The sequence below is a fragment of the Saccostrea cucullata genome, unplaced genomic scaffold, assembly GCF_032062105.1.
Source record: "Saccostrea cucullata isolate Sc308-1 unplaced genomic scaffold, CSIRO_AGI_Scuc_v1 ctg923, whole genome shotgun sequence".
In the NCBI taxonomy this organism is placed as follows: Eukaryota; Metazoa; Mollusca; class Bivalvia; order Ostreida; family Ostreidae; genus Saccostrea; species Saccostrea cuccullata.
Genome location: NW_026936399.1, coordinates 170916 through 184714, shown reverse-complemented (window position 1 = coordinate 184714; position 13799 = coordinate 170916). Strand labels below are relative to the sequence as shown.

The 13799-nt window shown below is 33.1% G+C and overlaps 1 protein-coding gene across 1 annotated transcript in view; it reads right to left on the bottom strand.

Annotated features, from left to right (window-relative positions):
• The window catches only part of LOC134245491 (KICSTOR complex protein SZT2-like), a 61678-nt gene that overhangs the window by 32508 nt on the left and 15371 nt on the right, over positions 1–13799 (bottom strand). The window contains 1 exon segment of the mRNA XM_062727765.1: positions 3905–4020. Within this exon segment, the coding sequence (XP_062583749.1) occupies positions 3905–4020 (116 nt within the window).

Here is a 13799-nt window from a genome sequence, read left to right as displayed (position 1 = left end):
CTTGTGACCTTGACCTTTGACTCAAATTTTTAAAAAGAACTTCAATATTGGCCATATCTTTAAATAGGTGGTGCTATTGTTTTCATATTTTACAAGTATAAACACTGAGACAAGTCTTTTCTTTTGGTAACAACATTTTTTATCTTCACCATCAGCTGCCATATGGGGGCATCTGTGTTCCATAATCGCATCTTGTTTTTAACAAGTTTTAGTTGTATCATATTTTGATCCCTTGAATTAATGTTTGTCCCATCTTGATTTTGATCTAAATGTATCATACACATGCACATACCTACATATGCACGTTTATTGAAAAGATGAATCTATACCAGTATTTAGATTAAAGGTGCATAGACACAGATATAAAGTTAATATTTTCTCAAATTTTCTGTATGTATACGGCATAAAATCCAGTGAATATGTAGTGTTATGGACTGTTTGCGTTTATATATATTATATGGGGACTATAAATAGACTATATGATAATACGACTTATATATTGCAATAGCATTTCACAAGAAAATATAATAAAAATCTTATTTAATTTCGAAGTTATTGAAACTTTGAATTTCTAGTTGGGTTTGATTGACTCGTCCTTGCACTTTCACAAATTATAATTTTATTCGTAATACTCAAGAAAAGTGGCAATTTTGTTGTATACTAATGAAAAATATTAAAACTCACAGTATATCGACAGTGTGTGTGCAGTGGTGTGTTCAGACTTTAACAGTTGAACACACCCGGTGAATCGTAAACAATAACAATAGCAACTAGAGGTACTGTGAGCAATAAGCTCACTAAATGATACCTCCAGCCTCCCATAAAGTCCATGTGTTGCTATTAATTGTTGTACGGTAACGTGTAAAGAGGAATAACTCGTTGGTATCTTAAATGTTATTTAGAAGCCGTCATATCTGACGTCATAGGTAAGAATATAATGACAATGTCTATGTTTTGCTATGGGAAACCTAAAATACGTGTGGGATCAAAAAGTAAAATAGGAGGTGCACAATGGCAATTTATTATACTTTCATGTTAAATACTAAAATCTGATTGGTTTAGACGCAGTTAACAATCTGTTCTATTACCCTCAGCCTTAGCAATGCATGTGACAACGGGTAACACAATGGTAATGCTACATGCGTGGATATTATGCGCATACGGTTCACCGTAGAATTCTCAAAACGTCAGTTGCACGTTTGAAAGAACTGGAATAAAGTTGACGTCAATAAAAGCTTGCGTCCGATGTAGCTTACTTGAAAACAACAAACGACAGACGAAACATGCTTGCGAGTGCAGAAATAACGAAACTTTATATGATAAAAGACTCTTAGAGTATCAAACAAACAATAAAAAGGTCAGTAAATCTTTTTCGAAGTAGCGAGGAGTTTGAAAGCTTTGTAAACGTGAACGTAAAGATGATCAACGATTTTCTTTTTTTCTGACTTAAATTAAGAAGACATTCAGTATAATAAAATAAATGGTGCCTGTTTTGGAGGGTAACAGTTGAAATTGACACCACTCGGAAAACCATTGTCAACCGACGCTGATGCGTCGGTTGACAATGGTTTTCCGAGGGGTGTCAATTTCAACTGTTACCCTCCAAAACAGGCACCATTTATATAATGTAATACAGATTCTGTGAAAGTTTCATTAAATTTCACTCAGTGGTATAAGAGGAGTTGTGGATAAGAAATATGTAACCCAAAGTGTAACAGACGGACGTACATACCGATTACTATATACCCTCCCACTTTTCAAGTGGGGGGTATAATAACAGAGCTTTTGCCCTGTTTACAATAACAGTTTATGTTTCGCGGGTGTATTCAATTTGTTAAACTCTGAGCACGGACTGACAATATACTGTATGTATGTATGTTTTGGTTTCAAACATTTCTACTCTGAATTTTCTGTATAATAGTTTAATATTTTTCATTAATACACAACAAGATTGCCTCTTTTCTTTAGTATTAAGAGTAAAATGAAAATTTGTGAAAGTATAAGGATGTGTCAAGCAAATCCGTCCAGAAATTTTAAGTTTCAATAACTTTAAGATGAAAAAAGATATTTATTACATTTTCGTATGAAATGCTATTTATATAATAGTGTTGCATTATGCATGTACTATGCCTAAATAGTAGGCAGGGTTTGACACATGGTGCACGAGCCGGAGGCGAGTGCACTATGTGTCAAACCCTGCCTACTATTTAGGCATAGTACATGCATAATGCAACACTATTGTTATTATTATGCTGACTGTTGTTATTATTTATGCGGCAATCCATTTGATTTTTTCCTGAAAATAATGGTGGTAACACAGCGCACTTGCAAAAACTCATTCAAAATCTTCATGCTAAAATTAGTTGCATGCTTATTTATTTTGGTTACTAGTATTTTCTCTAAATAAGTCAGAATTTTCTGTCCCAAAGATACTCATCTTTATTTTCTGTTTTGTTAGTAAGACTGATTTGTTTACAGACGTGGATTCTCATTGATAATTTTCTTTTACATCCTTCAATCAAGCGCTCTATAAAAAAGCGTTTTAATGACCCCATGATATCAATTCATCTAACGATCTGTATGTAATTAGTTTGATACTTTGTTGTACACATTTATCTAAGATTCCTTAGAATAAATATAACTGTTTTCAAATAATATTTGTCTATTTTCTCCTTCTTGTGTCAATTGTATAAATTAAGTTTATATATTTATTAAAATTCTCCTAATCAGTGATCGTCTCTGTGGCGTAATCGATAAGGCATCGGACTGTCAACCTCATGGTCGTCAGTTCGATTCCCGGTGTGTGCATTGATGCATTTTATTCAGAAGATAAAGCCGTGCACTATTTCGGCATAGTATGCTTACGCTATATAAATCCTTAGACCACTATGCGAGAATAGTAGGGTATGGGTTATCTAGAGACAAACTGACAGGAAGCATAATAATGCATTATATAAGTCATATTATTATATAGTCTATTTATAATCCCTATATAATCTATACAAACGCAAACAGTTCATAGCACTACATATTCACCGGATTTGAGGCCGTATTCACCGGAAGGTCACTGCGCGTGTAACGGCATTGTAACGTCACAATCAAAACATCAAACAACGTTGTAAACAATGGTTGCAACGGCCGCAGCGAGCTACGTATCTGACCAGGAAAACAGTTACTGGGAGTATTCAAACCTATTTCAGGATTATTTTTTAACATTTGGATGTCTTACAAAGCGAAACTCGGAAGGAAAACACGGAGGAGACAAACTGTACTAAATCTGGATATTTTTTTTTAATGACGGGAGTTCGTTAATGAAAATGGGTCGTCATTTAGCCTTCAATGTCTTATTTATTCAAATTCGGACTATATAATAAAACAATTATGGTATCTATTTTGGCCCTTGAATTAATGTTTGTCCCACCAGAAAAATATCCATATACACATGCACACACCTCAGTCAATATGAATATTTTTCATTTGTGAATATTGGGACATAAATATTCACGCCATAATAATACGAGTCCATAATTGTATAATGTTATACAGAAAATTTGAGAAAATATTAACTTCAGATCTGTGTCTATGCCCCTTTAAGACTCTGTTTGTGTTTTCTGAGATTGTGTATTGATTTTTTTCTCCAGAATAATTAAAATCTTATTTGTTTTATAGCTTCTGCCATGCAGGAAGACACATCTGTGATGGCTGTCTCTAGTAAAGGGTGACAATTGCATTGGAGTAACTTAATCATTCTCATTTTTTTTTATCAAGAAAGATAAATTATGAAGATTTCAAATAAAAGTAACACCTAAACTATCCATAATGCAAAAACTGCAAGTCTAAAAAGTGCTTTAGCAAACTGCACTTATATAACATTATAACCAGACTTTAAACCCCTCTGTTATACCTCCCCTCTGGTTGCCATGGTAGCAGGTCCTCAAACACAGCAGGGTGTTGACAAACATACTGCAAGTTCTCAAAGGTCACCAGACTCGACACACATTCCAGGTCTTTGGGATAAAACTGTTGATAAAATGAACATTATACAGGTTATCATATAGTCTTATATGAACCCTTCAGAAAATGGTAAGAATCAAATTCTGCAATAAACTTCTTTTTAAAGACACAGCCCAAATGTTTGTTTCATTCATTTTTTCAACCTTGTATTTAATGAAATATTTTAATGAAATATTAGTTGGCACCAATAAAATGTATGTTTTCCACTCAAGGTTTTCTTTCTCCAAATTTCCTTCTGTCTTTAGATTAAATATGTCATGGAAAGTGTAATGGCCTTGACCTCTGATTTAGTGTTGTAGCCTTGACCTCTGATCTACATGACCCCTTCTTAAATGACATTAGGCCTAGAAAAAAAATATGTTTGTTTCCGCTTTCCTGACCGACCCTAATTTATAGTGCCGACCCTAAATATTTTTCTAATGCTTTTGTCCCATGTCATGATGATATGCAAGATTTCACCCTGGGAAAATTAAGAATCAAACTTTGAAAGCTTTTCAAGACAGAAAGAAGTTTGGGTCTCTCTTTTTATTATAATGTTTAAGTCACAGAAATGCTTGAAAACACTATTTCTTTTGTCATTAATGTTACTTCTATACATGTTTTGATTAAAGAAGCAAAAAAAAAAATTTCAACAAAAAAAAAAAATTGCCTACCTACCTACCCTATATTTTTTCAGCCTGAAAGCGGAAACAAACATATTTTTTTTTCTAGGCCTTATACTTAGAGAAAATTCAATTATATTTCTTCTATTGTGTAATTTTATTTTTAACTACCTTTGACATGTCTGAGCTAGAAGAAGTCAGATTGTCTATGGAAATAAATTGGGCTGATCCATCCCTTAAAAGTCTGCAGCTTCACTATGCTCTCTTCAGAATTGATTAACCCAATATATTTCCATAGACAGTCAGTAACAAACCAATAAGTAATATCAGTATTTTGGATTATTTTTCTAACAGTCTGACAAAAACCTTGAGTTAAACTTGTTTTATTTTGTCTGTTAAAATCCAAGAAACTTATACTGTACATAGGATTTGATACCTGTGAAATACATCCAACTGTTCAAGGTCAAAAGCAGTAGTGTAAGCTTTCATCTAAATGCAGATGATATTTCACAAATGCATGTAAATGAAGAAGTTTTTACTTGTGCTTTTCCTAGTCAGAATTAAGACACGTACACTTTTTGTTTGCTTGTTAAAAAACAACAAAGAACACATACACACACAAAAATAAATGTTTTGTTTTATTTACAGATATTAAATAAATGAACTCAAAAAATATTTAGTACAAACATGCACTTTTTTGTTATGTAATACTGCAATGCATTCATTCACCTAAGTTGACTGTCTGTTTAGTGTTTTATACTTTGTTGTTGAAACAGTTATGAGATCCTCAACAACTCTTTACATATATACCTATACTGCTTGCCAATGTTTGTCCAGCGTTATCAGAGAGGGATAGAAGATAGCAGGACTTTTCAGCTCTGTGGTCTCCATTTAAGTGGGGTATTGGATGATGGTACAAGTTAGATCGGTACACAAACACCCCCTAATCACAAGACCAACTTTCCCAGGCAACCGGGACAAGTCCAATCTCGTCGCTACAGGCCAAGGGTTTATCAGTTATCAGATCATTCCATCTACCGACACACATCTCAGTGGTGGCTAAAGGTTGGCCTCCTATCACATACTTACGGAGGCTTCTTCAGTCGTTAATAATATCTATCTGATATACTGGTACTTCAAGTGGGCTTCAAACTTCAATCTGCTACCTTTGTACATGTGTTACTATCTGTAACTAGAGCAGTTATCTACAAGTTTATCAGAAAAATGTCTACATCACTGCAGAGTAAACAGTCATCTTAGTATGAGAGACAGTTGCAAAGTGCATTTGATGACGTTAGAAAAGTACAAATTAATTCTTGGTCTACATCAATTCTATTTCTAGACAGATTATCTCGGTTAGTCTACTTTTTAACGATAGTAAATACAAGAATCTGTAAACATTTACTCTAAATTTAGGTTCAGTAAATATTTATCATTTAAACTTGAAACAATTTCTAGCTGTTAAACTAGCTGTTTGTGAAACTTTCATTTATACTTAAATATTCAGGAATTACAGAAAATTTCTATCAAAATCTTAAATATTACCTATAAATTCATAATATTAACTAAAATATTCCTCCTCATTACAATGCAAAAAAATTCTGTCTTCATGCATACATTATTTATAACCATGTTTAACAGGCACAGAAAAAAAATTATCTACACACACATTCAATGTATTCTCGTTAACAAATATTTCATATGAATGTAAAATGTTTTATGCAGAGTCATACATACCTCTTTAACTCTGAAGGGAAGTGCAAATATTCACAAGAATTAAACTGGCGTAGGCCAGAAAAAGAGTTAAGATATTGACCAATACTGCACCAAAGTACTGAGATAAGTCCGTGAGCTGCTAGCTGGCGTAGTGTGCAGTTGGAGGAGTTGAATCTCACCCGGCAATTAACGATGAGATAAAACTCTCTCCACTCCAAATACACCCGATCTCAATCTCCCTAAAACAATTGACAATGAGATAAACTCACTCCAAATACACCTGATCTTAATGAGATAAAAATTAACAATGAGATAAACTCACTCCAAATACACCAAATCTCAATGAGATAAAACTAACTCCACTCCAAATACACCCGATCTCAACGAGAAAAAACTAACTCCACTCCAAATACATCCAATCTCAACGAGATAAAACACTTCCTCCAGAAAAATTATGCTAAAACTTTTCCATAAGAAAATTACAACACATTTTCCATAAAATGTATTACATCTACCTTTTCTGCATTCATTATGACTTTGAATAAACATGCACCCGAGCTTGTCTAACGGAAATCAAATAAATATACCTTCTCCTCTAAAAGACCATTTTTTCAAATTCATCTTACTCCATCATTGACAGTTCATATACTTGGAAACATAAAACAAGAGCAATATGCACTTCAGAAAGAATTTAAATCTTCTTTTTAGGTACTCCGTTGTCTAAGACTTAAAATCGTATATCAATGTCTACCTGTAAATGTCTATAGTTTTCACTGTCCTCTGAAATTTATAACTTTATAAATACCTTCCACAAACAAATACTGAAAGTAGATAAGGAAGAATAAGACTTGTATTAAAGAACAACGCAACCTCTTTTATTTACAATATGAAATCCGAATCTGAAAATATAATATACCTTGACAAATATAAATAGGCTTATTCATCAAAAAATGAAAAGAAAGTAGCAAAAAATATGTGAAACCTTGTATCTTATTTCCCATAAAGCAGGAAGCGAAAAAAATTGATTAATCGTCACTGGAAAAACAAATGAAATACAAGTTCGAGGAATGTCATCTTAGAAATATAACTGACCAAAGCTGCAAACTCCCACAATATTAGTCCATCAATGTAAATACTTAAGTCCTCTCACAACAGTCAAATAAAATCACAAATAAGAGAAGAAGAAAAAAATCCTCCCCCTCAAATAGTCCTTGCTCTTTGAAAAAACTCCAGAGACAATGCACAAGTGAAACCCATGTGGACCTATCAGGCACCTAGCTCAAAATGGTAAATTGTCCCTAACCCCCAGGTTATTTGTTCAAAGTAAATGTTTGCCTGCAGGTTACCCAGATATTCGTGGCTCATCCGAAATCCTAACAGGCACAGAGTGAAACCTAATCCACTAGCACTATCTACCCAGGCCCTCGCCACGCACTCAGACCCAGCGATTATGTACAGGCATGTAGGAACTTATGGGGTTGAATATTTTTCTTACCATATTAAATAAAAAGAGCCTCGCTGTATATATCTCTCTAGTTTTGAAGATCATAACAACAATCAATAAAGCTAGCCAAATCAATAGATAAGACATATGACAAATATTTGATTGTGATTTTTTTTCTTGTGATTTCTCGATGGGGGTATACGCCCTGCACAGTATACTGAATTTTTTTTTATCAGTTCTGCTTATAATCTCACCTTAGGAAGACTTTGCTGATGTAGGTTTTAAATATATTAATGTAAATTAACCACTTAGCCTAAATATTAAATATTTCTTTTTCAGATTTATTTTATCTTCTAGATACTCTTCCTTCCAAAAGGAGTAGAAACAGGAAAAATATGAAATAAATTGTATCCTTGAATTTATTTCCTCAAAACTCTTTCTAAAACTTAAAATCTTAATCTGTTCCTTAATAATGACCCAAACCACACAAACGAAGTTCATAAAACACCCCAATATTCAAACCCTTCACCCACCAGCCTATTGACTTTAAATCTCAAAATTTTAATGCTGTTTGCCTATATAAATATTGCAAGACAAACAAGCGATGGTCCAAGATAAGTCCGAGTATACTCAGAGAGAGTAACATTGTTTACTCATGTAATCTCATTATTCACCTCATAAAAACAAATTCCAGCATATCTGGGTATTAATGAAGTCATTGATGTGCTGATTAGTTCACACAGCAGCCATAAAAAGTGGCTTCATGAGTCAAATTATGTAATAACCATTAAAAACCCTGGGAAAGCCTTAGTGCCTACCCGTATCTACTGGATTTACTTTGGATGGGGGGGGGGCATTATTCTTTATTGTCAAGATTTGTATCATTAATATTTTCTATATCAAACTACTGTAGACCTACTTTTTTCAGCGGGGTCATAATTCCACGGAATCACAATTTCTGTATAATCCGCGTAGAAAATTACGCGAATCTTCTTGACTATCACTATATGCCTTACATTTATATTAAGTATGTTTGGACAAATTTCCGTGGTTTTTCTGTGACCACGTACATAGCGTAAATTAATACCACACGGAAAAAAGTACTTCTACAGTATTTTTTCACCTCCTTATGAAGAGTTCCAGTCACAATTTTTTTCAGCAACTCTGGGCATGTTAAAATTTTCAGAGAGTATTGACTTATTCTTTACGTTTTTAATCCTGGAATTGCAATATTGCATTAAAAATATGGGAACAAATTATTTTGAAAGATATTTAGAGTGAAACATCAATTGATTACAATTATTTAGCATTACCATGCAAAATTCTCCACCAAAATATAATTATCTTGTACATTTACACACAGCAATGATTTATATATAATTTCATAATATTTACGCAATTTACAGTGTACATACTTTTCCAAGAGAAATTGTTTTTAACTTGTATCCGGTTAATTTGCATAGTCAGCAGAAAATTAGGTCTTGATTATAACGCTGATAACTTTTAAAATCTGTTGCTGTAAACTAACAATTTGTTCTCATCTTTCTAATCATTAACAATTGTTTACCCCTTTGCTAGATAGACTTTAAAAGTAAATTTCAATCATATTTCTCTACCAATTCCATGCTATATCCAGTGCATCAATTAAATAAAAAGGTAGTTGAATCATTAAATCTTAAATATTATCAAATAAATATGCAGCAACAATTGCAGTAAAAATGCAGTAACTTTACAAGAAAAATCATTGAATAATCCAATAAAAATTTACTCCATCAAACAATTAGCAACAATTCCTTTGTTAACCTATTATTCCATATACAGTACTATCATATTCATTTCCTAACCCAAAAGAAAATTCTGGAAACATTTTTAAAGAAATGAATCAATGAGAGACCAACAATCTCCCACCAGATCAAATCGACTTGGGAATAGCAGGTGTTCACCCAAGGCCCTATCTCCTGTGACCACAGCATGAAGGAGAAATTAAACACTCTCAATTCACAATGTAAACTTATGCCTCAAAAAACACACCTATCCAATAAAAGTTAACTCCCTTTTATAAAATGGTACTTACTCTTGGAGCATGGCCCTGACAACAGCAGACTACACTATGATGCAGCAGTGAGCTGGAAGAGTTAGATCTGGCAGTAAGACCTATATTGCTGAGACCAAACCTTCCAACTCATTGATACATCTTCTGAATAAAAAGAAACATTACTTCCAATACAGAAAACTCCCCTTCTCCTTTTTCAAAAAAGCAGTTAAACATTTAATCATCAATTTCAAGCAGCCAGCATCAGTGTTTAAGGATGTCCCTTGGTATAGCTGTTGGTTCGGGTCAATGCGAACCTCTGAAGTCAAAGTTGGCTACTGTGTAACCTCAAGTCAGGATCCTTGTAAGTGGCGTTGAAACCCTCTGCCTCCATTTTTATGGACCCTTCTTAAGAGATCGCAAACACTGACTTTGTACTTTGACATACCATGGGAAGATTCTACTATCTATTGAGGGGTGACAAGTTGAGACAAGACTAGCCGAGGACCTTAAGAGCTATAGGTTTATGGACTCCTCTACTCTACACAGTATCTGCTGTTTCATGGCCATGCTCGTAATGTACCTTATTAAACCTTGCATACAAAATTAGCAAGAGGAGACCTTTATTAACCCTGATAAGTGCATTATGGTCAATTGATGAGGAGAAATTTGGAAAGTTAATTATTTTATATAGCCAACAAACTGAAGGAAAATCTAGTGTTTGCATATCTCTCTTTATATTGACTGATAATATTATGCTCTAATGTTGATAGTGTAATCTGGATTGTGGAAGATAACAGGGGGACTATCAAGCAAACGTAAAGAAATAGACTGACACAGTCACCTCTACTATCTAAAACTGTCCACGCATGATTTTTTTTAGTCTCCCCCTCTCTCCCTTGCTTTGTTGGAAGGGATCTATATGAATGACCTGTTAAAACACAACCAAATTTCTGCCCTTATCTTTGTTGTTTTATCACTAATATTAAGTATTCTGCCAAACACAGTGTCCTGTCTGAATGACAATGCAAACAGACAAATTTAAGACTTGGCCAAAAAGTTTTTCTTGATAATTTTGGAAGGGTGACTCATCGGTTTGAAAAAAATCATTGTTATATTAAATATTTTTTTTGTCTGAAGGGTATTAATCATAATTGTGTTAAAATCCTCATAAAGATACAAGGCATATACAAAAAAAAAATATCTGAAAGTGTGAGTACTGCATAAGTAATATTGGTTCCTTACTAGCAAGTATAATCACATTTCCTTCCAAAATTAAAAAGACCATTGTAATTCTAAATCAATCTGAAGCAAAACAAAATGCAATGCAAACTTATCATAACCCATCAAGGTACAGTTACACACCAAAAAAGCAGCTCAATAAAAAAAAAATTTGCAAGTGTGTAAGAAATGTGAGGGAAATCAAATTGGAAAATCTGGTCCCCCTTAGAAATTCAAGCAAAAATTCTGTCAAGTGACAATGAAGCAAAATACCAGTATACTGAATATTTGATACAGAACTTATCAATGTTCACTCATATAAAAACCATCAGCTCTAATTGCTTCTGGGGAAAAAGTGTGGAAAACCAAGTGGGACAGACTAACATACAGACAGAGGTACAGCTAGACAAAAACGGAGGAAACCTCAAGTTTTCTCTGGTTTACATGTATTCGAGTATTAAATGAAAATGTTGAAATTCATTTTCTAGATAAAGAAAATGAAAAAGGGCCCCAAACATTTCTTTAACCTCAAGCCAATGTTGGTTAATTTTACCTAAAAGATACTGTAGATCTAAAAAAAAATGTGAGCAACTTGAATCTACAGCAGAATTTCTATGAATCTGTAGGCTTCATACCCCCTTTTTTTATAATCGGCCCCGAAGAATGCCCTAAATTCAATCAATTTCATCAATTTTTTTTATCAGTAACACTTATAATGCAATTCTACATTGGTCAAATGATAAAAAGCCTTTTTTGCAGCACATATATGTCTGGCTCATTTTCATAAGTAAATGCTTTAATAAGAAATTAGAGTTTACTAGTCATTCTGTCTCATAATTCTAATGAAAGAAGGGTGTGTGCACAAGGTTTATTTTTTCTCATTAAATTATCAGTTGGTGAATGAAACTTGACCTCTCTCATGCCATAAGACAAATTATCTATCATAAAAATCACACAATATGTAAACCAATGTAAACACTCTCTTCGCAGTTTGTCACCTGATGAGCTAGTCACAGGATTCAGGGTCCATTTTTGATTAGTATAATCCAGCACAGTACTAGATAAAACTAGTCTGATAATTTACTTACATACAGATTTACTGATAAAACTTCTTTTCTAATAAATCGTGTCAACATCAAATTCCAAGTAAACTCTATAATCAGACGTAAAGACATGCAGTGATAATCATTCATTTGAAGATATTTTAACCGTTGTATTTTTAATCTACATAATTTTATTTGAATAGGATTGTTCTTTATTTTATTTAAATAATTTTAACATTCATAATAATAAAATGAAATCCACACATTTTTTTTTCTACCCCCCCCCCCCCTCCCCTCGTTGAATTTTAAGTATAGCATTGATAAATTGTAAATTGTTAAAATATGTGGCACAATGTTACGGTAAACCTTCAGTAAATTTTATAGGATATTTTGGCTCAAAAACATTTCATCTACATTTTGGGGCAGTTTTTACTTTCATATTTTGCCTTTTGAATCTAATCAATAATAAAAAAGGTTTTGTCTAAACCAAATCTGTCTCCTTGGATAGCTAAAAATGAGATATGAATAGACTTGCTGGCTAGCTTATGAATTAATTTATGCATGTTTAATGTGCCTTGCTTTACAACTCGACTTTGCACGATAAAAGCAAGAACACGATAGGCCTGACTCAGTATTCTATTATTTTATACATACCATAATATAGCAAGATACTTATTTTTTCATAATTTTCTTTCTTAATTATTACAAGAGTCAAAGGTTTAATTATCTAAAAGTGTGAACAATGACCTCAATACTGAGTATGAATGTCAACGTGAATAGGGCCAGTGTTTACTTTGACAAGATATTTTTCCAGAGGGGACCCCATGATTTTATTTAATTTTCTTAACATCGCTTGGACATCGAGGCATTTTAAAATGCTCAACAACGCTTTTGTTTGCCCAAAGGCTTCTCTTGCCTTCATGATTTGGAATGAGAATTAGAACAATATCTGAACTGCTTGTAAATCAAATTGGCAATAAACTGACTTGAATTCAATTCTCTACCCCTTCTCAACAGTTCTCTCTGTTTGCTGCAAGGACTTTGTGTTCAGTACTAAGAGTCGTCATAATCTTCTACCTTTTATATTGACCCTACAAGGAAGAAAAATATATTTTGAAGTTTGACAATCAAACTATGCACAGAAATGATCCAACGAGTCCATCCTGACAAACCCAGGTATTCCTGTTTGATAAAATTAAGAAACAAATTTTGACCCGGTTTATCTAATCCCATTCATAACTTGGTGATTTAGACACGTAATTCGGAATTCACACAAAAAATACACAACAGCATAAAAATGCCAGTACTTGGAAGAAAAGTATATCTGGCATCTTAGATCACCTGCAGAAACAAATGTGAAATTCCCCATAGTAATTATCAATGAAAAAATGACAAGCTCAATCAAGAATTTACACACTAAAAAAATTCCCTTCAGTAGACGCAATCAAGAAATAACATCATTTTTTCATTTTATACTTTCATGCAGAAAAAAAAGCTTCAAGTTAAATTTCTTTCCAGAAATCAATAATTTGCAAAGAAAACTGCATTAAATGAAATGCTTTCAATTTTACTTTTTTGAACTGCTTGAATCCCCAAAATATATTCAAACAAATAAGTTTCTTAAAGACACTCAAAAACCTGCAATGTTAGTAATACAGAAGTCTGAATAATTTTTCAATTTGAACCTCTTTGACTGCAGCCAGCATAGGGATTTGTAAATGATCAAG